General features: G+C 46.0%; 1 protein-coding gene across 20 annotated transcripts in view; it reads left to right on the top strand.

Annotated features, from left to right (window-relative positions):
• The window catches only part of Jakmip3 (Janus kinase and microtubule interacting protein 3), a 137288-nt gene that overhangs the window by 46188 nt on the left and 64014 nt on the right, over positions 1 to 27086 (top strand). For all 20 annotated transcript variants that reach the window (XM_045135869.1, XM_045135862.1, XM_045135850.1 and 17 more), the window contains exon 2: positions 18782 to 19036. In XM_045135869.1, the coding sequence (XP_044991804.1) occupies positions 18902 to 19036 (135 nt within the window). In that variant the 5' untranslated portion in view covers positions 18782 to 18901. The remainder of the gene's footprint in view (positions 1 to 18781; positions 19037 to 27086) is intronic.

Here is a 27086-nt window from a genome sequence, read left to right as displayed (position 1 = left end):
CATTCATACCTTCCTATTAGCTTGTCTTTCTCTTTGTTGGACTGTATGAGGTCTGCCACCTGGACTTCTAGTTTAGATATTCTGTTCTCTCCTTCATCCATTCTACTGGTGAGACTTTCCACAGTTTTTTATTTGACTGACTGTGTTCTTCAGAGCTAGGATTTTAGCCTGTTTTTTTTTTTTTCAGTCTTTTTATTTCCTTACTCATGTCTTGTAATGACCTCCTTATTTCATTAAGTTGGTTTTCTGTGTTCTCTTTCAGGAGTTTGTTTTCTTCTTTAATTCCTTTGTTTTCTTCTTTGATTTCTTGGAGTTAGATACAATCTTTTTTTATTTTTAAATCTTTGTCAGGTATTTCATCTAAAACAATCTCATTGGTGATCATTCTGATAGATTTATAATATTTGTTGGGATCATATTGTCTTGAGTCTTTGTGTTTCTTGTATTATAATGTAGTGACTTTTGCATCCTGTATTGATTTTTTGCTTGGGTTTTCTACTTATCTGCAGTGTTCTTAGACATGGCAATCTACCTTTATATACTTTCAGAATTTGAGTTTAAGGTGCCAGGTGTACCTCTTGTACCCCAGTCCAACCACAGAAGTTATCCTAGTTGTTGTTTTTTTGCTAAGCAACTATTCTAGTGGAATGGGTGGAACAATTTACTGGCAAATTCTAAACTTCAACTGAGCAATATACATATTCAATAAAAACCATCACAGAATATTCAGTTGTGGGGGTTAAAACAAATAGATGGGGGCTGGAGAGATTGCTTAGTGGTTAAGCACTTGCCTGTGAAGCCCAAGGACCCTGGTTCACGGCTCAATTCTCCAGGTCCCACGTAAGCCAGATGTACAAGGTGGTGCATGTATCTGGAGTTTGTTTGCAGGGGCTGGAGGCCCTAGTGAGCCTATTCTCTCTCTTTATCTATCTGCCTCTTTCTCTCTCTGTCACTCTCAAATAAACAAAAATAAAACAAAAAAACAAACAGATATTCTTATAAAGCCAAAATCCCTAAGGGTGTGTGTTGCTCTACACCCTTTATATTGTCAGCTGGGAGGTAAAGATTTCTGTTCTTAATTGGGTTCCAGGTCAGCCTGGGTCTGAATCAGACCCTGCCTCAATAATGAAGAAGCAACAGACAAAGGCCCTATAAACCTGAAAGCATTAAAGGCAACAATATTCAACCCCCAAGTAGAGCTTATTTGAAAATGGTAAGCCAACCACGAATATGTAACCCATAACCTGCCCTGACATGTTAAGAGAGATTAGCTCTTCCAATGCAGGCCTATGTATCTGGTTTTTGTTGTCGTTTGTGTTTTTTGGCAGTCAGCCTTGTTACCTTTTTAAGTGGCTTCCAATCTCACCAATGCTGAGAGCTCACCTTGATCCCTCTGTGTTGTGCTGTGGATCTGGAGTTGTAATCAGCTTTTCTGGATATGCTGCCACCTAGGATTGAATGCCAGTGGTTCCTGGTTCTTATGGTTGGGGTCTGGGAGAGTGTAGAATGCCTCTAGTTGCTCATGCAGTTCTGCCTATATCACTTTCAGTAGCTCCTTAGTTGGTCTCAGTTGTCTTCCTACAAATTCCTTGACTTTGCAAGGAGGCTGATGAGTTTGGAAATTCCTCTTGTTTGGTCTCTGCTGCTGCCACAGCTTGCCTGGCAGGGCAATGCCGGTGGGTGCGCACATCACTTAAATTGGCACAAATGCCTCAGTGGGAGTCTGACCTTTTTCCTCTTTTCTGGTGGATCTTGGTCTCTCTTACTTCCCTGTGTATCTAAGAATAACCAATACTCCTGCACTTTTCAGAAGAAAAGTGTACTTTGCTCTGGTTTTGCTTAAATCCCTTCCTAGGCTGGTTTGGCATGGCTCCCACGCTGCCATCTTACCTGGAAGTCCTGGTCATTTTTAATGCAAGAGGGCAAGAGTGGGAATGAAAGAGAGAGAGAGAGAAAGAAAGAGAGAGAGAGAGAGGGAGGGAGAGAGAGAGGGAGAGAGGGAGAGAATGGGTGTACCAGGGCCTCTAGCCACTGTAATTGAATTCCAGACACATGTGCCACCTAGTGCAGTGTGTAACATTGCACACCTGTGCCTCCTTGCATCTGCTTTATGTGGGACCTGAAGAATTGAACATGAGTCCTCAGGCTTCACAGGCAAGTGCCTTAACTGCTAAGCCATCACTCCAGGCCTCTTTTGGACTTTTTGTCATAAGTCAGATGCACAAAGTGGCACATGAATCTGGAGTTCATTTGTAGCAGCTGAATGCCCTGGATCACCCATTCTCTCTCCTCTCTCTCTCTCTCTCTCTCTCTCTCTCTCTCTCTCTCCCTCTCAAATATATAAAAAGAAAAAATATTTAAAAATTTTACTCTTAAAAAAAAATCAAGGCTGGAGAGATGGCTTAGTGGTTAAGGCATTTGCCTGTGAAGCCTACGGACTCAAGCTTGACTCTACAGGTCCCATGTAAACCAGATGCACAAAGTGATGCCAGCACTCAAGGTCACACATGTGCAAAAGGGGGCACATGTGCCTGGAGTTTGCTTGCAGTGGCTAGAGGTCCTGGCACACCAATTCTCTCTCTCTTTCTTGCATTAAAAATAAAGCCACTCTGTTGGGCTTGCTTGAAAAAAAAATCAGTGACCACATAGAATGTGTGCTTATTTTTCTCTCATTCTGATTATATGCATGTCTCACCCTCTGCCAAACCACACTACCATGATTACTATAGCTTTCTTTAAGATTGAAACCAGTTAGTAATTTCTAGCTCCAAAATTGCTTGGATATTTCAGACAATTTTCTTTTCTTTTTTTTATTGACAATTTTCATAATTGTCTCTCTATGACCTTTGTTTGTTGCTCCATTTTATGGTTTTGTTCTGACTTTGCAAATCTCTCCATAAAAGGAAGATTTTGATGTTTAACTCTTTTTAACAAATTTATTAAAATTATTTTTATTTATTTTTATTCATTTATTTGAGGGCAACAGACAGACAGAGAAAGAAAGAGGCAGAGAGAGAGGGGGCGGAGAGAAAGAGAGGGAGAGGGAGAGAATGGGTATGCCAGGGCCTCCAGCCACTGCAAACGAACCCCAGATGCATGCACCACCTGTGCATCTGGCTTACGTGGACCTGGGGAATGGAGACTCAAACTGGGGTCCTTAGGTTTCACAGGCAAACACTTAACTGCTAAGCCATCTCTCCAGCCTGAATTTTATTTTATTTTAATTTTTTATTGACAATATTGTAAACAATATCCCATAGTAATTCCCTCCCTCCCCCCCCACTTTCTCCTTTGAAATGCCACTCTCCATCATAACCCCTCCCCCTCTCCATCAGTCTCTCTTTTATTTTGATGTCATGATCTTTTACCTCCTATTATGATGGTCTTGTGTAGGTAGTGTCAGGCACTATGAGGTCATGGATATCCAGGCCATTTTGTGTCTGGATATCCTCCTCCTCCATAAGACTGGGAAGGGTCTAACTCTAGCCCTGACCTGGAACTCACTCTGTAGTTCCAGGCTGGCCTTGAACTCACAGTGATGGTGGTGGTTTGAATTAGCTGTCCCTTATAAACTCATGTGTTTTGAATGCTTCATCCCCAGCTGATGGCAATTTGGTAGGTGGAGCCTTGCTGGAGGAGGTGTGTCACTGAGGGTGGAACTTGAGGTTTATTAACTCTCAGTTTCCCAGTGTTTGTGGCTCACTTTCAAGCTGCAATTTCCCCCCTTGAGTGTGTAAGCCAAAAATAAACAACTTTCCTCCCCTCAGCTGCTTTTTGCCAGCAATTCAAAGGCAACTGTAACAGTGATCCTCTTACCTCAGCCTCCAGATTGCTGGGACTAAAGGCATGTGCCACTGTGCCCAGCTCCCCTCATGAGGCTTTTTTTTTCCTTCTGGTTTTTCAAGGTATGGTCTCACTCTAGCCCAGGATGACCTGGAATTCACCCTGTAGTCTCAGGGTGGCCGTGAACTCATAGTGATCCTGCCTCCCAAGTGCTGGGATTTTCTCTTCCCCCAACATAGCAAAATTGCATAATTTAGAGAAAACAATTTTCTCTTAGGAAGTTTGCTATTTCTTTTGCAGGTCTATTCCAAACTCTTCACTCTTGGCACCACATTCAAAATCTTCACAGAAGGCCAGAAGGTAGCTCAGGGTTAAAGTGATTTTCATGCAAACTTGAGGGTCTGAGTTGGACTCCCCAACACCCATGTAAAACTGCCAAAAATAATGGCCTGTGTCCGTAATCTCAGTGCTGGAGAGGTAGAGTCAGGATACTTCTTAGGCACACACAGACTAGTTAGTCTCCCCTAATTGGTTAGCTCCAGGTTCAATGAAAGACCCTGTCTGACAGAGTAAGGAGTAGAATTCTGACATTGACCTCTGCCTTCTGCATATGTGTGAACACATATGCATACACATACACATGAGCATCCACACATATATGAGCATGCTCACACATGTTCATCCATGCATATATGAGTATGCTCAGACACTTGTATCCACACACATATGAACATGCTCACACAAGTGTACACACACATATGAGCATGCTCACACAGGTGCATCCACACACATATGAGCATGCTCATACACATGCATTCACACACATATGAGCATGTTAACACTTGTGCATCCACACACATGTGAGCATGCTCACACATGTACTTAACAGTGCAGTGGTGTTCAACAGATTCACTACATTGTCAGCCAATCAACAGAGCATTTTCATCTTGTGCAGTTGAAACTGTCACTATTAAACAACTCTCTATCCCCCTCTAGCCTCCAATGCCACTGAACTATGTCTCTATGAGGCTGACAACTTCAGGTGTCTCATGTGAATGAAATCACACACACAAGATCTGTATTTTTTTAAATATATATTTTTAAAATTTCTTTTTAAGGAGAGAGAGAGAATGAATGAATGAATGAATGAATGAATGAATATGAGCACACCTGGGCCTCTAGCCACTGCAAAAGAACTCCAGATGCATGCACCAGTTTGTGCATCTGGCCCTACCTGGGTACTGGGGAATTGAACCTGAGTCCTTAGGCTTTGCAGGAAACTGCCCCAACGGCAGAGCCATCTCTCCAGACCCACAAGATCTGTCTTTTTGTAGCTTAGCTCAGTGCCCTGAAGCTCATCCATGTTGTGGCAAGAACTATAATTTCTTTCCCATTTAGGGCTGAGTAGCTGTTGTTTGAATGTGAAATGGCCTCCAGAGGCTCATGTTTTTGAACACAGGTCCCCAACTGGTGGTGCTGTTTGGGAAAGTTGTGGAACTGACAGGAGGCGTCTCACTGGAGGACATGGGTGACAGGGTAGGCCTGGGAGCTTTATAGCCCAGCCTCACTTGCTGTTTGCTTGGTCTCCTGACTGTGGATACGAGGAGATCAGCTGTGTCATGCTTCTGCTGCCACGGCTTCCCTGCCATGATGTACTGTGCTCTCAAACTGTGAGCCCAAATACACGCTAACTCTCCAAAGTTGCTTTCATTGGGTATTTTGTATCTATCTTATGTTGCTATCAATAGTCTATGTGGGGAGCTGGGCGTGGTGGCACACACCTTTAATCCCAGCACTCAGGAGGCAGAGGTAGAAGGATTTCCATGAGTTCGAGGCCACCCTGAGAATATATAGTGAATTCTAGGTCAACCTGAGCTAAAGTGAGACCCTACCTCGAAAAAAAAAAAAAGTGTATGTGGGTTCCAGTTCCCCCACATCCCTCACAATGCCTGTTTTGTTTTTTTTTTAATTTATTTGATATAGGGTTTCACTCTAGCCCAGGCTGACCTGGCACTCACTTTATAATCACAGGCAGGCCTCAAAGTCACAGTGATCCTCCTACCTCTGCCTCCCAGTGTTGGGATTAAACGCATGCGCCACCATGCCTGGCAGTTTTTATTTTTTGGTGGTAGTAATCCTCACCACTGAGGTGGCCTTCTAGTGTTTTCATTTATCTCCCTGATGATTAGTGATGATGAGCACCTTTTCCTGTGCTTATTGGCCATGAAATAACCTCTCTGGAGAAATGTCTACTAAATCTTTTATAGGCCTAAAAAAATATTGGAGACCGAGGAGTTGGCTCAGTGAGTAAAGCACTTGTGCAAATGTAAGGACTTGAATAAGGACCCCCACTCTCACATGCATGCATGCTGGGTGGACATGAGACCCGTCTGTAGTGCCAGCATTCAGGAGATGGAGACAGGGGACCCTCACGGCAAGCTGACAGCTAGACTAGCCTAATCAATGAGCTCTGGGTTCCAGATAGAGACCCTGTCTCAGTCAATAAAGTGAAGAGCAATTGAGAAAGATGCCTGATACCAATCTCTGGCCTACACATGCACACACACCACAAATGTGTACAATGCACATACACATACCAAAAACAACTTATTTGTTTTTTGTTGTTGTTGAGGTATAGAGGTTATTTATATATTATGGCCCTAAGCTTCATTGGGTATATATTTCTGAAATGTCTCCTTCCATTCTGTGGGGTTTCTTCAGTCTTGGATGCACAAAAGTTTATTCATGTTGTTGAATCTGACTTTCCTGTTACTATATTTATTGCCTGTGTTTGGTATCCAAGAAACGGTTACAAAAATTCCCAATCCATGAGGGGATTGCTTTGCTTTATTTCCAGGACTTAGTCAGGGCTGGGTCAGCTGGCAAGTGCACTGCTCTGTTTGTGATCTCCAGTCTGCTCAGCACTGTGTGCTAGAAAGATTGTTGACAACTCACTGGATGGTGTCAGCCCCCTAACCAAAGCCCTTCTTACTTATACACAGTCCATAGCTGCGTATGAGCCCACATGTGTGAGGGTTTCCTTCTGGGCTTAGTTCTATTGTCTGTAGGTTTTCTTTGATCTGGCACCACCAAGTTCTAGTTCCAAGACTTGGTAACATGGTTTCAACCTCTGTCCTTGTCTCATGGAACCTGGAGACTGTTCAGAGTGTCAGTGGCCAGCATCAGTATTTGCCTTTGGGCTATGTCTCTTCATCCCAGGGCCAGCAGGCCTCTCTCATGCACATCTCCCTGAACCCCAGTAGGGAGGATGCCTGTTCCTTAGGACTGGTGTGATTGAATATTTAGGGAGTCCTGGCACCCAAGGTGGCTCTGTGTCTCGGTGTCTAGGCACTCATGCAGCTTTCTGGGTTATATAACAGCCATGGGCCTCCCTAGAGATGTGGATAGTGATGTGGGCATCATCATTCTGCCCAAGGCACACAGTGTCTCCTAAGTGTTATTTGATGTTCACAACTTAGCCACTCAGCCTCTTCCCTGTTGTGATAATTATTGTGTTCTGTTCCTAAGTGTTGCAGTCAGGTTTGCATTGCTGGTAGAAATCACCCAACCAAGAGCAGCTTTTGGGAAAAAGAGGTTTATTTTGGCTTACAGGCTCTAGGAGAAGCTCCACGATGGCAGAGGAAAACAATGGACATCACCCCCTGGCCCACATAAGGTGGACAACAGGAATGGGAGAATGTGTCAAACACTGGATGGGGAAACTTGCTATAACACCCATAAACCCGCCCCCAACAATAAGTTGCCTCCAGGAGGTGTTAATTCCCAAATCTCCATCATCTGGGAAACTAGCATTCAGAACACCTAAGTTTATGGGGGACACCTGAATCAAACCACCACACTAAGAGATCTTATATTTAAGAAAAACCCTCTCTTTAAGCTGGATGTATTAGTTACTTTTCATGTCACTGTGATAAGATTCATGGCTCAGGCAACTTCAGGGAGGAAGGGTTTATTTTGGCTCATGGTCTCAGGGGGTGTAGTTCATCACAGTGGGAAGTCATGGCAGAGGAGCAGCTGGCAGCTTGCTCACGTCCTGTGGCTGATTAGGCAGCGGAGACCTCAGGCTGGAGCCAGGCAACTACGACCCTCTGACCTCATTCCTATGACAGCTCTGTAGCCCCATGTCCAAAATGTTCCACAAGCTCCCACAACAGCACCATCATCTGGGGACCAAGTGTTCAAACACATGAGCTTGTAGGAGACATTTCACATTCAACAACACTTGTGATCCCAGCCCTCAGGTGGCTGAGGCATGAGGATTCCACGTTGGAGACCATGCTGGGCTATATAGAAAGTTCCAGGCCAGCACATGGTACCTAGTGAGAGAACAAAACACACTCTAATGTGTGGCCCAAGACAATTCTTCAGCAGATGTGACCCAGAGAAGCCAAAAGGTTGGACACCTTTGCTCCAAAATAAATCATTTCCATGGATAAAAGAGCAGGGAGCTGGAAGAGTTTGATAGATAATAATGATGTATATTTTGTGTAAAGCCTCATTAATGAAAGCACTTTATAACTCCAAATGTTTTCTCAGTAACTAGCAGCATGTCCTCATTTATCAAAAAACAGAATCCACTCAAGCTGCGTGGAGTAAGCTTCGCAAAGGCAAGCCATGATCAACGAAGGAAGTGTCAGGACCTCCACAGTGAATGGCAGGTAGTTTTCTTCTCTCCAGAGGCAAGGCCAAGCATTCCTGGGCTGCTTGTCACATCTCTGAAGCGGCTGGAACTTGTGGATGGCGCACATGAGGATGTAGTTTACATGTTTGCACACCATACATACCACACATGAAATGACTGTTATTGATCTGTACATAACCAAACCTGCAGAGAACTATACTGAGTGAAAAACCATCCTCAAAAGTCACGTGCTATGCTATTCTGTTTTATAACATGGTTGAAGTGGCAAAATCACACAAGGGAGCACCTCAGTGGCCTCCTGGGGGGGGGCGTGAGGTGGGTGGCTGCTGAGCGCTACTGCCTGGGGTCCTTGGGGAGATGAGCTGTCTTGAGCCTTGGCTGTCTGCATGGGTGGACCCTGGCTGTGACCTTGATCTATGAGATGTCCCCAAGAGGAAACTGAAAACTGCATGTGATCTACAATTATCTCAAGTTAAAAACTGTATTTATTGAGGGCTGGAGAGATGGCTTAGTGGTTAAGCGCTTGCCTGTGAAGCCTAAGGACCCCGGTTGGAGGCTTGATTCCCCAGGACCCACATTAGCCAGATGCACAAGGGGGCCCATGTGTCTGGAGTTGGTTTGCAGTGGCTGGAAGCCCTAGCATGCCCATTTCCTCTCTCTCTTTCTCTCTGTTTCTCTCTCTCTCTGTCATTCTCAAATAAATAACAATGAACAAAAAACAAACTGTATTTATTGTAAAGGGGTCTCCCTGACTCCTGTCAATTATAACTTCACAGTGGGCATGGCTGGTGAGGGCTGGGGCCTGAGTGCCCTGCAGCAACCCCAGACAGATGCTAGATTTGACCATTTATGTTAGTTGCTAACTTGACCAGACCTAGAATCACTCAGAAACTTCTAGATGTGCCTGTGAGGGATTATGTTGATTCGTTTAGCTGAGGTGGGACAACCTACTAACTATAGGAGGCACATTCCTTGCTCCGGGTTCCCTGGCTATCTAAAAAAGGGGAGAGCTGGCTGAGTACTGGTATTCATCACTTTTGGCTTCTTCCCTGTGGGCTGAGTATGACCCAGTGCCCCATGCCTTCTCTGCAATGATGGATGGAACCTGAACTGTGAGCAGCAGTAAATCCTTTCTTCTTTAAGTTGCCTCTGGCCAGGTACTTGGCCTCAGCAACAAGAAAGTGACTAATGTACTTTCGTAGTTGGAAGCATCCTTTTCTTCCCTTCCTCCCTTCCCACCAAATGTCACCACCTTTCTTTCTTTTTTCAAAACTTTTTATTGACATCCTCCATAGATAAAGACAATGTACGTTATCATAATCCCCTTCCAACACCCTCTCTTTTGCCTTGATTTCTGTAAACTTCATTTCTCACCAGTATTTGTAAAAGTACAACATAAATGGTTTCTTTGAAATACTGTGGCTGAAAGTGAGGCCCTCACCCAAATTCTGGATAACTCTGTCTTCCATTTATGACTGCCGTACCTGCTTCCAAGGCTGCTGTCAGTTTGTCAAGATAAGTTCTTCGTTACACACTTCATTCCACCTGCAGCGAATGCCCTTGTTGATTGTCATAAATGAAGTCAACATGTCAGGAGAAATCTGTCACTCCCTGATGGCTTAAAACAGTATCTGAATAGGATCCTTTGTTTTTCTTGTCAGTGTTGGTGACATGCTACTTGTTGTACATTTGTGAAAGACAGCATTGTACCCCAAGTGATTCTGAAGTTCAGTGCAAAGTGCTGGAGGTGGGGAGGGCCATTGCTCAGTAGGGTGCTGGTTGCTGCCAATCTTGAAGCCAGGCAAGAAAGTCCGTTAGCCACCCACAGGCCAACAGCTGCTTGGCTGTTGTCCTGGAAGTCAGGCTCAGGGAAGCTGGAGGCGTATTGGCTGAGACAAGGGCTTCTGAGAAATGCTTTGCTTCAATGGATGGCTTCTGCACTGCTGCCTCTCAGGGCCTTTGGGTGCCCAAGAGAGGCCTATGGGGAGCAGCTGTACTTGTAGCGGTCAGGCTGCCCAGTTGGGATCTCCTCAGTGCCAAAAGCTGACTGCTAATTACCCATGGGGAGAAGAGGGCTCCTACCTTGTTATTCAGAGCTTTCAGTGCTATGGACTGTTTCTCAGCTGAAACATAAGACAAGGGACAAGGGTGACTATTGAAGGCTTGGCCCTGGAGCTTGGGTTAGAGCATGCTCTTAGGGCCCTGACCTGGGGGCACTGCAGTCGGTACGTTTCCCTGGATCTCTTCTTCCCTGGAAATTTCCAGAAGCTGTCACAAAGTCGCTGTGTGGCTGCACTACCCCTTGAGGCATATCCTTCTGTCTTGTAGAAAACACACATGCAGGTGGACAGTGCTTGGACATCCTTCTGTGGACCACCAGCTCCATGTGTGATGTTGTAGCCCTCCTGTGCCTATGGGAAGCCCTGGGCAACCATCTGTCAATTGAAGGCTCTTTTCAGGATTAGCAGTAGTCATGGTCAGCAAAGGGGAAGGCTCTCTGGACCTTGGAGTCTGCTCATCTAGTTGGACCCCAGAATATGCCAAGTTGCTATTTATCCTGCTGTGCCTTCCACAAGGGACCTCCTCCCCAAGCCCTAGCCTTCTGCCTCCCTCAACAACCCAGAGCCCAGGCACCGCAGGCTCCTCCAGGGTCCTTCCTGCAGGGCCCACTTTTCCCAGAACTACCTTTTTCATGGTCCTCCTTCCCCAGACCCTGACCATCTAGCCTCCATTGTGAGAAACTTCTTGCTCCACTGGGGGGGCTCTTCTGGGTTTCCAGTATTTTCATCCAGGCATGAATGACCACTGGATGTCTCCCTCTTAGTTCATGTTTCTGTCCCCAGAAAAAGTAAATTGTGTATAGTCAGAGACACCCTAGGCCTCACCTGTTCTTCTCTATGGGAACAAACTCAGATATGGGCTCAGTTGCCCTACCCAGGCCCTCTGGGATCCTGCCGAGTGAGGACGTGTTGACAGCCCCATGGCCTCCACTCCCTACAAGCCCACAGGTCTCTGCTGTCCTCTTTCCTCCCAGAGCCAATGGGATGCACATTCTTCAGAATGGACTTGATGGACCCATGTCACCTGCATGGGTGTGTCTGATCCTCCTCGAAGGTCACTTTAGGTTTTCATAGGAATAACTAACTCATCAGAATCATCCTTTTATTTTAATGTGTATATGGGTGAGTGTGTGTTCATGTGTAAGTTTGAGTATGTATTCATGTATGTAAGTGCATGTTCATGTGTGTGGTATGAGCATGCATTCATATGTGAATGTGCATGTGTGTTCATGTGTGTAGTATATGTGTGTGAATGTGTGTGGTGTCAGTGTGTGAGTGTATGTAGTGTTCATGTATGTTCATGTGTATATGTATATGTATATGTATATGTATATGTGTGTAGTGTGAGTGTATTCATGTGTGAGTATGTTCATGTATGTAGTGTGAACATGTGCAGTGTATGTGAGTATATGTAGAGCGTGTGAAGTGTGTAGTGTCAGTGTGTAGTGTTCATGTGTGTATTGTGTGAGTGTGTTTAGTGTATGTGTGTGCACAGAGGACAACCTTGGGTGTTCTTCCTCAGAAACACCATCCACTTCTTTTTGAGACAAAGTCTCTTTGGCCTAGAGCTCTCCAATTAGGTTAGGCTACTTAGCCAGCAGCCTCAGGGAGCCTGTTGTCTTTGCCTCCTCAGCACTGGGCTTATGGGTGTGCCCCCCAATGCCTCACTTTTTTGGAAGTGCTAGAGACCAAACTCAAGTCCTCCTCTTTGTAAGGCAAACACTTACTCCCCAGCCCTCGAGTCATCCTTTCTTCTCTGTTGATAACTAGTCAACTGGAAAGAACCCGATCTTGCTTTATAACATCCACAGAACTGTGTGTGACAATCCCAAAGATCATAAACTGCAAAGGCCATGCTCCAAAGGCTGTTGGAGTGCTTAGGACTCATCCTGACCTCTCTGTGCCCTCTAGGTCATATTGTCACATCAAAGCATGATTCAGAGCTGGGCATTAAATAAACCCAAGGGCTAGCAGGGACTGAGTGGGGAGGGTGGCATTCCCTGGACTGGCCTCTTGTGGGCCCCTGAGGTTTATAGCAGTGGTCATTAACCCATGGAAGAAGCACATCCATCGACCACAAAGCTATGCCCACGCACAGCACTCCGCGGTAAAGAGACTGGCAGAGGTCAGCCCAGCACTTCTACTGCGGCCTGTGGAAGAAAAGTTATTACCTCCTTGGAGACCCCCAAACAAAAGATGGTGGATGGAGCTATTAATTTAATGACTTTCCTAAAGAAAGCATGAAAAATTCAGCCCTGGTCTGTATTGACAGCAAAACCTACTCCATGGTTGCCTCTGGAGAGCAGTGCGTGGGGGCTGGAAAGACTTGGGATGCAAGCTCAGGCTTTCTGGACACACCTTGGAGTTTCCCAAAGGAATAGGTTCAGTTTTATTTAGGCAAGTTCACTTTAACAAACACTGGTAGTGAGGAATATGGCTGAGTTGCCAGAGTGCTTGCTTAGCATACAAATAGAGCCCTGGATAAACTGCTATAGTCCAGGGAGGCCCTGCTACTGCTTGTGCTGGAGGAAGATCCTGGTTGCCAGCTGCCTCATGGAAGGCTACTTCTCCTTTTCTTTTCTTTTTGAAAAATATTTGACTATGGGCTGGAGAGATGGCTTAGCGACTAAGGTGCTTGCCAGCAAAGCCAAAGGACCAAGTTTCAATTCCCCAGACCCACATAAGCCAGATGCACAAGGCGGCACATGTGTCTGAACATCCTTTGCAGTGGCTGGATATCCTGGCATGCCCGTTCTCTATCTGCTGCTTTCTCTCTCTCTACTTCTTTCTTTCTCAAACAAATAAATACTAAAAAAATTTTATTATTTATTTGAGAGAGAGAGAGAGGGAAAATGGGCATACCTGGTCCTCCAGCCACATGCACCACCTTGTTCATCTGGCTTACGTTGGTCCTGGAGAATTGAACCTGAGTCCTTAGGCTTTGCAGGCAATTGCTTTAACTGCTAAGCTATTTCTCCATCCCTGCTTCTCCTTTTCAACATGTTTCTACCCAGAAAAACATGTCAATCCAAAAAAAAGGTCCATCATCCCCTTCATGCTGGCTCTACTTTTTTTTTTTTTTTTTTTTTGATTTTTTGAGGTAGAGTCTCACTCTAGCCCAGGCTGACCTAGAATTTACTATAGAGTCTCAGGGTGGCCTTAAACCTGGCTCTACTCTTGTCTAAGAGACGGACAGGTAAAAGTACAACAGGTAAGAAGGTAGTGGTTGAAGTCAGTGAATGTTCATAGTGGCAAGGAATTGAACATTGCCCACTCGTCAGACAGGGTTTGCCTGGTTTAAAGGTCCTTGCTTAGCTCATGGACACCAGAAGTTTCATTCTGGTCCTTTCTCGTCATCACCTCACTCTCATGTCTCCATTGTCATTCCTGACTTTACCTTTGCATTACCTTGTCAGGGTTGTGCACCAGATACTGTCACATGTCACTAAGGATGGGTATCTGCTCTGAGCTTGTGTCCGTAGGTGATTCTGTTAGAGTGCAGCTCCACAGTCTAGAGGGTAGAACTAGGTGCATGGGACAGCTACCTGCCAGGTAGCTTACAGGACTAGTGTCGCTCTGGACAAGTCACTGAGCGAGGGGAGCGAGGGTGGTAGCGCCGGCGTCCTTGCATACTGCTGGGAGACAGTAACATTTCACATCTATAGCACTCTTTTCTTTTTCAACAATAAATTAACCTTAGCTTACTATGTATCATGACTTACTTTATAAAGAAATGTAAAAACCCTTAATCATAACTTAATTATAAAGTAAAAGCTTAACAAATTATTTTTATTTATTTATTTACTTGAGAGAGAGCAAGAGATAGGAAAAGAGAGAAAGAGAGAATGGGCACACAAATGAACTCCAGATGCATGTGCCATCTTGTGCATTTGGCTTATGTGGGTTCTGGAGAATTAAACCTGGATCCCTTTGGCTTTGCCGGCAAGTGCCTTAACCGCTAAGCTATCTCTCCAGCCCCTAACAATTTTTTTGTTTGTTTTTTGAGGTAGGGTCTTACTCTGGTCCCAGGCTGACCTGGAATTCACTATGTAGTCTCAGGGTGGCCTCATACTTATCTTGATCCTCCTACCTCTGCCTCCCAAGTGCTGGGATTAAAGGTGTGCCCCACCACGCCCAACTCCTTAACAATTGTTATTATTATTATTATTATTATTATTATTATTATTATTATTTTGGCCAGGCATGGTGGTACAGGCCTGCAATCCCAGCACTCATGAAACTGAGCAAAAGGATAGAAAGTTTGAGGCCAGCCTGACAGCAAGATACCATCTCAAAAAAAAAAAAAAAAAAACATACAAAACTCCTTTAATGACATTTTATTTGCTGGACATGGTGGCACATTCCTCTAATCCTAGCATGTGGGAAGCTGAGGTAGGTAGTGAATTCCAGGTCAACCTGGGCTAGATAGGGTGAGACCATACCTCAAAAACAAACAAAAAATCCTCCCAAACATTTTATTTATTAATTATATATATTATATATATATATTCATCACAATATGTTCTTATTCCCTTTGTCCTCCCACTAAACCCCTACTTATTCCTTAATGGTCCTATTTCTACTTAAAACTTCTCTGTTTCGGGCTGGAGAGATGCTGCAAAGCCTAAGGACCCAGGTTTGATGTTCCAGGTCGCAAATAAGTCAGATGCACAAGGTGGTGCATGCGTCTGAAGTTTGTTTCCAGTGGCTGGAGGTCCTGGCATGCCTACCTCTCTCTCTTTCTCTCCCTCTGTATTTAATAAATAAATAAAAAAAAGCTTTGTCGCTTGTAGTAGCAGCTTCAAATACAAACACTGTGCAGTTGTATAAATCATTTCATATACTTATTTCATAGGTTTTTAACCTATTTTTTCTACTTTTTCATTTTCTTTTCTTTTTTCTTTTTTTTTTGGATGTAGGGTATCACTCTATCCCACACTGAACTGGTACTCACTCTGTAGCCCAAGGCTGGCCTTGAACTCATAACCATCTTTCTACCTCAGCCTCCCGAGTATTGGGAATAAAAGTGTGCACCACCACACTGGCTTTATTTCACTTTTTCAACTTTGTTAAAAATGAACACCCATTCAGCAGGCAAGGCATACCCAGGGCGAGGGTTACCATGTGTGGTGGTTTGTTTCAGATGTCCCTCATAACTTATGTGTTCTGAATGCTTGGTCCTTAGCTGGTGGCAATTTGATAATTGCAAACCTCCCAGAGGCAGTGTATTGTTGGGGGCAGGCTTAGTTATAGACAGTTTCCCCTTGCCAGTGTTTGGCACACTGTCCTTCTGCTGATGTCCACCTGATATTGGCCAGGAGGTCCACCCTCTGCTCATGCCATCATTTTCCCTGCCATCATGGAGCTTCCCCTTGAGTCTGTAAGCCAAATTAAACCCTTTTCTCCTGCTGGGGTCCAGCCTCAGCGGGGCTGTAGAACTCGAAGGGGACGTGTGGAGTCGATGTTGTGAGGAAATGATGTGGACCAGGAGTTCAAGTGAAGCATACTGGACACAGAGCAAAACTCTGCTTCCTTATTTATACATTATATTTTTTTGCAACCAAGACATAACAACTTATTCATGTGGCTTCTAGTCACTAAGAAATCTTGCACAATATTCCTCTTTTCCCTTGGTTTCCCCTGCTTCTGCTTAACTCATGAACTTCTTACCCCATAGACATTCTGATAACATCTTAAACAAGAAAGTCAAGCCGGGCATGGTGGTGCATGACTTTAATCCCAGCACTCAGAAGGCAGAGGTAGGAGGATCGCCATGAGTTCAAGGCCACCCAGAGACTACATGGTGAATTCCAGGTCAGCCTGAGCTAGAGTGAGACCCTACCTCAAAAAAAAAAAAAAAAAAAAAAAAGTCAAGAACTGCAAGGTGGTTAATATCTTACTCAGGCTCATGGAAACTAGTCAAGAGCTCTTACAGCCCTTGAAAGTCTCTCCATAAAATGAAGATTTTGATATTTAACTTTCCCCATCTTTCTAGATCATCCTTACTCAATTAATGTATGCTCCTGTATATGGTAAAAGTTGATTTATCCAACCAGTGTTTTGCATTGATATCTTTCCTTTAGGAGCCCGCCAAACGCTATTGTTCATTCTGAAAGTTATATATTCTGTTTTACTTCTTTGTGTGGGTCCAACCTGATTATTTGAAAGATGTTTACTTTTGCTCACTAGCATTTCAGGCTCCTTTTCGAGGAAGTCATCTACAGGTCCAGGAAATATGCCCATTAATTTCTGTAATCATCTCGACAACAAGAATTTTCTTGTAAGTAGTGTTTCTTGGAAACAATTGGTAAGGCATGTAGCATAGCACTGCGAGGAACACGTCTCATTAGGTGAAATGCACATTTGTGTTGTTAAGAAACTTTGTACATTCAAACTAGTTGTAGTTTCAGGATCTATAATCTAATTACATGTTTAAACATTACAGCCTCAGAAATTTCTACAGAAACATTCTTTTTCTGTTCAATCATTGGTGACTGTGTACATACATCTTAATTGGATTCCCCTATTACTACTGAGAAGGGGAAAATGAAAACAAAAATAAGCAGTAATAAACTTATCATAATCCAAAAATTCCAAGGAAAAGGTAGCAATAGCGCAAACTCTCAGACAACAGGCACTCCAGCAGGTTGCTGAAAGACTTCTTGGCCCTGCCAAAGAACATCTCGGATGGGATGCTGCAGCCCTGCTGAAGTGTCCCATCAGCGTCACACTCCAGAGATGACTGTTGCTGCCGTTTGGCCACTGCCATCTTTCCACAAGCTGCTCTTGGTCAGGTGTTTTCTACCAGCAAAACGAAGTTGACTGCAATAGTCAAATTGGTACCAGAAGTGTGGTTGATGCTGTTAATGATGATGTGTGGTTTTGGTTAATTAGAACTGATTTGAGGGAGGAATGTGGAAGAATTTGAAACATTGGCCTAAGAGATTCCTTGCTATAAGTACAGCCTGATGGATTATTCTGGTCAAAGTTGAAAGACCTGAATGCATTAAGAACTAAGGACTGTGAAGTTCGGTTTATAAGGGGAAGAAAGAGCTTTTCCTGAACTTGACTAGGAGATGTTTGTGTGAGAGGCTTGCTGTTTTCTGCATGCTTGTGTCCTGAGAACTTGTGCAGGGTTGCATTGTGTAGGAATGGACTAGTGTGAGCAGAGGGATATGGCTCAGAAATATAGAAATATTTGGGCCAAAACAGCTGCCTCTTCAGGGGCAATTGTTTGAGAGATTATAACCACAGAGATTGGGCCAGGTGTTCTACATTTGAACAACAGGAAGAATGCAGACTCTCTCTCTCTCTCTCTCTCTCTCTCTCTCTCTCTCTCTCTTTTTTCCTGAGGTAAGATTTCACTCTAGCCCAGGCTGACCTGGAATTCACTGTGTAGTTTCAGGTTAGCCTCAAACTCACAGTGATCTTCCCATCTCTGCCTCCCAAGTGTTGGAATTAAAGGTGTGCATTACCACACCCAGATTGCAAACTCTTTGAAGGGGCCTGGATGTTGAAGAAATGTCCTGTTCTCAAAGTGTGCTTTATTTACTGCCACTCCCCAACCTGGATTAACAAACTGGTAGCCCACCTGGTTCTATGGAATATAGCAAATGTAGGAAAAAGAAGGACATTGAATTTGCAACATGGTTTTGTTTTCTGGAAATGGCCATGGGCAGTGCAAAGCAGGCTTATTGAATTTCTTGCATGGAGTCCTGATGGTGCCATGTGGTTGACATGAGGCCATAGGTTGACATCAGGTGTCTTCCTCAATTGTTCTTCCACCTTATTTTGTTGAGACAGGATCTCTTGCTGAATTTAGAGCTCACTGGTTTGGCTAGACTAGCTAGTAGCTCCAGGTATTCTCCTGTCTCCTCTTCCCCAGCTCTGCGATTATAGAAATGTGCCACCACACCTGGCTTTGATATGGGTGCTAGAGAACTGACCTTAGGTCCTCATATTTTGTAGACAAGCACTTTACTGACTGAGCCATCTTCCTAGTTCTGGTATCTTCTTAAATGAGCAAGGAATTGACATGCATCCAGTGCTAGGCATGGAGTCCCTGTTTGGTGACCATGCACAGGGGTCAATGGTCCCCATGGTCTGGGCTGTCAGGATGGCACTCTCAGCTTTGGGATGAGAGTGGGTCATGTCTCTGCCACATCCCTTTGAGAACTGAGCCCTAAACTCTGGTCTGAGAGTCCATGGCTGCGGGCCACTGTGGCATTGCAATCTGCCACATGTAGTCACTCACTGGCCTGTGCTTTCCCTCCAGGTGAATGAGAAAATGTAGTGGAGTAACACTGAGGTGACACCTACCAGGAGCTTGGCGTGGATACCCTAGCCCAGACAGAGCAGCTGCCCCTGGGCGTCCTTCTGGCCATCCAGCCTCACCATGTCAAAGAAGGGCGCCAGTAGCCGGGCCAAAGGGGACAAGTTGGAGGCTCTCGCTGCACTTCAGGCTGCCAACGAGGAGCTGCGAGCCAAGCTCACGGACATCCAGATCGAGCTGCAGCAGGAAAAGAGCAAGGTGGGCACTTGAGACCCTACCCCAGGCTGCCATCCCTGCCCCTGGACCCAGAAGACCCCACCTAGACACAGACCTAGGCAGCCCCCCTCTTCTTTAGAGCCCCCTAAAGTCCTCCAGGTGAATTAGGACAATAGCTCTGGGGAGGAGACACGGGTGAGGGAGACTTGAGTGTCCTGGAAGCACGGCACTATGCTAGCAGCCCTCACCCAAGGGGAGTACACAGGGGAGCCACGTGCAGGGTGCACAGTGTGTGAAGCAGGACCTTGGGGGCTTTGGTCAAGTAGCACAGCCCTGGGAACGGCACTAACTGCTCTGAAGCATTCATCGTGGATTGTTTTTTGACACAGGGTTTTGTCCTAGAGCAAGCTGACTTGGAACTCACCCTGTAGCCCAGGCTAGCCTGAAATCTGTGGCCATCCTCCTACCTCAGCCTCCTGAGTGCTGGGATGAAAGGTGTACACCACCACACCCAGTGTGGATGTGAACTAAATAGAATAGGCTGCCATGGTTCCTCTATGTGAATGAAAGAAAAGATGGACAGGAAAGGGGCTACTAGCTTCTTGGTCTGGAGGAAGTACACTGGGAGGTACTGGGACAGGACCCGAGGTTCTGTTCGCAGAGTGGGAACCCAGCAGACTGTGGATGGGCAGCTCCAAAGCCTTCAGCTTGGATGCCCAGCCCTCTGGGGTCCTTGCAATTTGCAGGGAGACTGGGCTCTGACTGGCCTGGACTGGGGGAGGCCCTTTAGCACTCGTCCCGGCCCACACTTCCTTCCTGCTCCTGCTCTGATAGAGCTCTTACCTTTCCCTTCCACCTCATGGGCAGGGACAGCGTTAGGAAATACTGGTGAACTCTTCGGATGGGGAGGAGAACAGAAAGTGTCTGTAGAGGGGGCAGCCATGCTAAGAGGGTGGACAGTCCAGGGTGGGTGTCTCTCCTGGAGGGTTGGCAGGTCCAGCTTGCAGGCGGGCTGCAATTCTCTCCTCCCCTCCTCCTGCCCAAGGAATTTATCTCTTATGGGGAACATGTGGTGAGTGGAGAAGGCAAGATTGGTCATTCTGAGCTACATTACCTCCTGTACTTAACCTTCCTTTTGCATCAGCAGAAGAGTCATGTTGTGTGATGTGTGGGAATTGCATGGAATTTAGACTTCACATTCATAAGCACAGCTGTGTCAGAACACAGCCTTACCGCTTTTTACCTATTGTCTGAGGCACAAACCCAAAAGGCCAAATGTGTTTGCTGTCCGAGCCTTCACCAAAGAAGGGTGCTGGCTCCACCGTAGCCCCTTCCTCTCCTCCTTCAGCCCGCCTGTGAAACGGAGCAAGAATAGCACCCACTGCCACATGGTGCTGAGAAGGAAAGAAGCACTGAGAAGCGACAGTGACGACTTGCTTCCAGCTACTGGAAGGCAGTGAGCAGGGGGCTTCCATGGCCTAAGGGGTCTGCTTCTACTCACTGGAAGGAATGCTGGCCTCAAAGGCCCATCCGGCTCTTGCTTGGTGCCAGGCATCCGTGAAATCACAAGCGGTAGCACCGAGTCCCTGCCTGGCACAGTGTGAGGTCAGGGTATGTTGCAGTCCGGTGTGCATTGCTGGTAGAAATCACCCAACCAAGAGCAGCTTCTGGGAAAAAGAGGTTTATTTTGGCTTACAGGCTCGAGGGGAAGCTCCACAATGGCAGGGGAAAACGATGGCATGAGCAGAGGGTGGACATCACCCCCTGGCCAACATAAGGTAGACCACAGCAACAGGAGGGTGTGCCAAACACTGGCTTGGGGAAACTGGCTATAACACCCATAAGCCCACCCCAACAATACACTCCCTCCAGGAGGCGTTAATTCCCAAATATCCATCAGCTGGGAACCTAGCATTCAGAATACTTAAGTTTATGGGGGACACCTGAATCAAACTGCCACAGGGTGCAAGTGTCGCCTGTCTGGAGTGGGTCAGGTCCCACAGTGCCACATGCAAAGCTCCAGCATTTTGCTTGTCCTGTCCTCAATCCATTTTGCAGATGCAACATAAATGACCTTTGGGAAGTGTGTGCTGTGGACTCAACAAGGATCGTGTTTCTGCCACCCCCTCGGGCGCTTTGTTCACCCCACCACGGCATCACCACGCGTGCTGCATGTGTGGTGTTGTCAAATATATCCACCTTGTGCCATTCGGAGTGGGCCTTGTCTGCCAATGGCACCGAGGCTGTTCCCCATTTCCAGTGGGTACAACAGCCCTGCCTCTCAGCTAGGTCCAAGGGTTCTTGCAAATAAGTGCTCACAAGAGTGACAGCCAGGCCCTCAGGCTCTCGTGGACACACATCCACAGCAAGCCTAGGTGGCTGTAGAGGAAGACCCTTGGAGCCATCTGTGTGCGAGTCGCACATGTTGGCTTGGCAGGAAGATGGGAGCTCAGACACTATGGGCTCATGGGTCTGGAGTTCATCCAGCTCCTTTCCCAGGAGTCCCCCGGGCTTTCCTCCTGAGTCTACAAGCATGCAGTAAATGCAAGAGCCAGAGCCAAAACAGGCTTCGAGTGTGCTGAGAAGCTATGGCCACCAGAGGCAACAGAAAACAAGACTGCAAGAATTGGTCAAGAATCTGGGTCATCCTTACAGCCCTGCCACTTACCACAAAGGCGGTGGGCTGTTGATCTGCAGAATGTTGGCTTTAGTAAAAGCAAAACAGGAAGTATGAATTTGAAAATTGCTAGCAACACTATTTCTTGTTCATCTTTCTGAAGTCTTTCCTAAGTACATATTAAAATTAAGAACAATGTCAAAGTGCCGAGAACAAGCAAGGGTGAGTGCTGGGCACTAAATGGGACATGTCTGCGAGCTCTCCAAGAGTCAGAGCACATTGTGGAAGAGGGGGTGAAAAGCCCGTAGAGTCAGAGGATGGGGAGGAGTGCTCTGGAATGCTGTATTCCAGCCATGAAGTGGCCGGTTTGCTCCTGACTTCACAATGGCCATTGCTGTTTGCACAAGACCTGGATAGTACTTGGTCCATCAACATGCTGTCATGGATGGAAGAAGAGGACCAAAATTTTAAAAGGACATCAAAATAGAAGAGAGACCAGTTGGAAAAAAGGGGCTCAGTGTAAGAGGCACCAAAGAAAGTAATTGGAGTGGATTGTGATAAAAATACATTATGAACATGTACCAAAAATAAAAGCAAAGACAGTAAAGTTAAGGTTTCACTTTCAACTGTTGGGCAGAAGTGGTGTAGAACTGTGCTCTTTCTGAAGCTTCTGAAGTACCTCATGGAAGGTTCTAGATCTCATGGGTGGAGTCAGGGGACCTTCCCAGGATAGGTGAGCTCTTCTCCATGGGCCTCTGGGTGTGTCTGCAGCTCTGAGTGAGCACTTGGAGCAGGGCCCTGTCTGCTAGTGAGGCCACTGGACCCGTGCCCCAGCTCAAGCACGGGGTGTTCTGAGGGCTACTGACATCTGGCAGAATGTGGACTTCGCCTCTAAGGGCACACCCAGACTTTTGGGTCCAATGACAGAAAGGCCCAGACCTGGGTTACATGAGCTCCCTGGGTAATTACATCTCAATTTAACAGAGCAACCAATCACCAGCCTCTGACTGGTTGTCTGTTGTGGTCCTGACCTAACAGCAGGAATTCATAGGGCATCAACCGCTGTAACAGTTCTCACTCTGCAATGTCCAGGGTCAGTGCAGAGAGAAGCCAGAGCCCATCGCATCTGGGAGCCTGGCACTTCATGCCTCAGCCAGTTCTGGCTTTTCACGGAAGAATACTCACATAGACTGAGGCATGACAGCAAAGAACAAAAGGTTTGAATGTGTAGGGCTGTTCTCCAGGTCTGGGCTCTGACTGGAGATTTAAATGGGACCATCTCACATGAAGACCACCGACTTCCTACAGTAGGTAACCTATCAGAATGATCCCAGGGCATCCTCACATGGGGCTCTGGGTATGGTGAAACTGCCCTAAGAAGTAAGGCAACTCAGTTGTAAGGCAGAGGAAGGTATAAACGACTGTGGGCACACCAGTTGCTGTGTTTCCATCATAGAGTTGAGAGGCCCTGGGTTTTAATGCTGCCCTGGCCCGAGTGGCAGGGCAAACTACAGCTCAGGCACATTCCTGAAGGCTGGGTACTGGTCTGAAAACCTGTGCCCTACAAGGCACTCAGAAAGTCACATGATCCTGCCGATCAGGGAGAGGGCCTGTGGGCATGGGAACTCCCCCTGCTGGACGCACAGGCTTCCCTTCCAAGTTCTCACCCAGGACAAGTTTGCGGAGCTGCTGTGTGTGGCTCTGGTCCTGTGCAGGTAGATGAGAAGGACGCACGGGAGAGGGACAGCAGGCCTGTGCCGCCATAAACCATGAAAACTGAGCTTGCATCCTGAAGAGATGATCCTGGAGCCGAGACCCTGATGGGGACAGGAAGGACCCAAGTGAGGTTTCCAGGCAGAGCTGGTGTGGAAGTAGAGATCAGGGGTGAGCATGGCTGTCCTGGAGCACTGGGGAGCCCAGGTGGCCACTGGCCTTAGTGGGGCTGGGCAGGAGAGGTTAACAAGATCAGAACATGAGGGCTAGGCAGGTGGGTAAGAAGGAGGACACTTCAGAGGGTCAGAGCACAAGGAGCATTATTAATAACTATGCTGGGCTGGCCGTGGTGACACACGCCTTTAATCCCAGCATTCAGGAGGCAGAGGTATGACGATCGCTGTGAGTTTGAGGCCACCCTGAGGCTACAGAGTGAATCCCAGGTCAGCATGGGCCAGAGTGAAACCCTACCTCAAAAACCCAATAACAACAACCATGCGGACAAGGAAAACTGCCTGGGTGTGGCAAGGAGCTTGGGTTATATTGCAGGTGTGAAGAAATTAAAACTGAATGTGAATTGATTTCTCTCACGCATTCATATTATATATATATATATCTTCCTGCACTGGTAGATGGAGACAAAAGAATCCTTGCAACCACTGGCCAGCCAGTCTAGCCTAAGGATCTCCATGCCAACAAGAGACCCTGTCTCAAAGAAAGGTGGATGGCGTTCCTGAGGATGACACCCAAGCTTGTCTTCTGGCTGCCACATGCATACATATACGATGTTTGGCACATGTATAACTTTACTGTTTAATAAGATGAAAGCCAATCTACATACAATATTAGACAGGCTTTCTAGAGAAACAAGTAGAATGTATGTATGTACATGTGTATGTATGTATTGCAAGAGGGGATTTATTTCATTGGTGACATGACAGATATCAGATAGTCTGCTGCTGGAGAGGCAGAGAACCTGGTAGCTCCTCAGTCCACGAGGCTGGATGCCTCAGCAGTCCCAATCTGGAAAAGAAGAGGATTCCTGGAGAGCCGCTGGCCTTCAGTCCATGTTGCAAGGCTGAGGAGGCTGGAGTCTGATGTCAGTGGAGGAGGACAGTATCAGCAGAGACAAAGACTTGCCAAGGAAGATTGAAGGCAGGTGGGCACACTGCTCTCTCCCTTTACCCTGAGCTGCATGTTGGAAGGTACTACCCACTTTGAGGGTAGGTATTCCTTTCTCAGTTAACCAGCTCTGGAAGTGCCCTCACAGACATTCCCAGAGGTGTGTCTCATAGGTGATTCCAAGTCTTATCATGTTGACAATCAAGATCAACCTTCATATATACCAACGAGATAGGTTTTTATGTAAGGAACTAAAACATGGCTGAATATTTCAGACAGTAAGACACAGAGTGTTTTCAATGTTTTTCAGAGTGGATCAATATTTTGACTTTATAATCGATGCTGAGAACACTTTGCATGCATATGTAGTACAAAATGGCAGAAGTACATTCAGGGCCTTTTCAGAAATTGTTAGAAATGCCAACCTAATCCAAACCCAAAAATTATTTTATGATTTTTTGTTTTGTTTTGCAAATTAAAGTCAGCAACCCAACCAATAGTTCTTAAAATCACACATTCTAATACAATGCAATCCAAACATATGCTAATTTGGTACATGCTGAAAAATGACAGAAGGGAATATAGTCCATTCCTTTCTTTTATATGTTTTTAAATTTTTATTTATTTGCAAGCAGAGAGACAGACAGAATGGGCACTCCAGGGCCTCTAGCTCCTGCAAATGAACTCCAGATGCATGAACCACTTTGTGCATCTGGTTTTATGTGGGTACTGGGGAATCAAACCCAGGTCATTAGGCTTAGCAGGCAAATGCCTTAACTGCTGAGCCACCTCTCCAGCCCCAAACCATTGTTTTTGCAAGAGCAAAAAAACTCTGTATGTAGTAAAATATCACAACCCATAACATGATAGTCTTGACTCTGAGCTGGGTTTCAATCTGCATTCATTGGCTCTGTGTAGTGTGACCTCATGCACAGTGTGTGTTTAGAACCAAGGCCACAGTGGAGTCACATGATAGCACATGGGTAAGAATTATCAGACACTTTGGATTCATTACCCATTTGATTTTCAACTACTTTCTGGCCATCGCACATTCAGAAACATTTTATTGTCATCAAATTTTTCATGACCCCTAGATTCAATTACATGACGTCATTTGGTTTGGTACTCACAGTTTAAGAAGTTTCGGTGTGCCCACACACATGAGCACATGCACACACACGTGTGTTTGGTGTGTGTGGTATAGTGTGATGTATGTATAGTATATGCATGTGTGTGCAAACATGTGCGGAGACCAGAGGAGAATATCAGGTACCCTCCTGTATCACTCTTCTACATTGTTACCTTGAGGTGAAGTTCCTCACAGAACCCAGAACAAAGCATCTGCACACCTCACAGTCCTGGGCTTCAGGTATGTGTGGCCATGCCCAGCTTTGTATGACTGGTGCTTGGGATTGAACTCAGACCCTCACACTTGTGTAACAAGTGCTGTTATCCATTTAATCATCTTCCTAGCCCCTAGATGCAGATTTTATTTTTGCATCTTTCCTGAAGTTGCTTGGTTACTCAGATGTGGAACCTCAGATATGATAAGTGTTCAAAACACCAGCTGGTTACTGGGGCAGGGGCTGGGGAAGCAGTTGGGAGGGCAAGAAGAATGAAGCCACGTGGTAGAGCATGTCACCTGGAGCTGAGTGCAGGAGGGAAGGTGCCCTGGGGCCAGCATGGAGCTCAGCTAGTCCACAGGAGTCAAGGGCTTGGAGGACCCTTTCCTCTGCCCCTGGGTCGTGATGGTTCTTCAGTGTTCTTGTCTACAGAGTCCCTGGTGGACACTTCCACAGCGATTTATGTCAGTGTCTTGAACTGAAAAAGAGGGGAAAGTTCCTAGCGTTTCCCCTGGAGGGCCGTGTGCATACTATTATGGGTAATAATGCTTTTGTGCTTGTAGGAGTAGGAAAAATATTCCCATAAGGAGTGTCAGGGATTCCTGGGGCTTGGGGATTTGAATTCTCCTTGTTCCCCAAAGCAACACTGCTCCCCACATAGGGGATGTATCCTGGCCTCCTGCCACCCTAATGGGGGGTTAGACCTGCCCTTGGCCTCTGCTCTTGTGTCCAGTCTTCTCTCTCTCTCTCTCCTGAGTCTCTTCTTGTAGTCCTGTCTGGCTTTCTATTTCCCACTCCTCAGAATGAAATAGACCAAATGCTTTGAATTTTTGAATCAGATACTGTATACACAGCTAGCTTCTCAAAGACTATGACCTTCACACCTTTTGTTTTTTTAGATGCATGAGGTACCCTAAGAAATGTGCCAGTAAGCAATATAGTTAGGGACTGGAGAGATGGCTCAGCAGTTAAGTGTGCTTCCTGCCTAAGTATAAGGGCCTAATGGGGCCTGAGACCACTCGAGTTTGAATCTTCAGAACCCAAGTAAACAGCTCGATGTGGCCATGCACATGTGTAACCCCAGTCCTGTGAGGATCTGAGACTGGAGAACAGCTGGAGCATGGGAACAGCAAGCTCTGTAATCAGTAAGACTGCTGCAAAGACCAAACAGGCAGGTGAGTGATGGAGGGGATACCCAGTGTTTTTCTCTGGCTGCCACAGGTGGGCCCACAGGGCACTATATCAGCACATATACATGAAAACACACACAGTAAACACATGCAAAAAAATTTTGAAA

This window comes from Jaculus jaculus, chromosome 1 (genome assembly GCF_020740685.1).
Source record: "Jaculus jaculus isolate mJacJac1 chromosome 1, mJacJac1.mat.Y.cur, whole genome shotgun sequence".
Classification (NCBI taxonomy): Eukaryota; Metazoa; Chordata; class Mammalia; order Rodentia; family Dipodidae; genus Jaculus; species Jaculus jaculus.
This window is presented reverse-complemented; position numbering and strand designations above follow the sequence as displayed.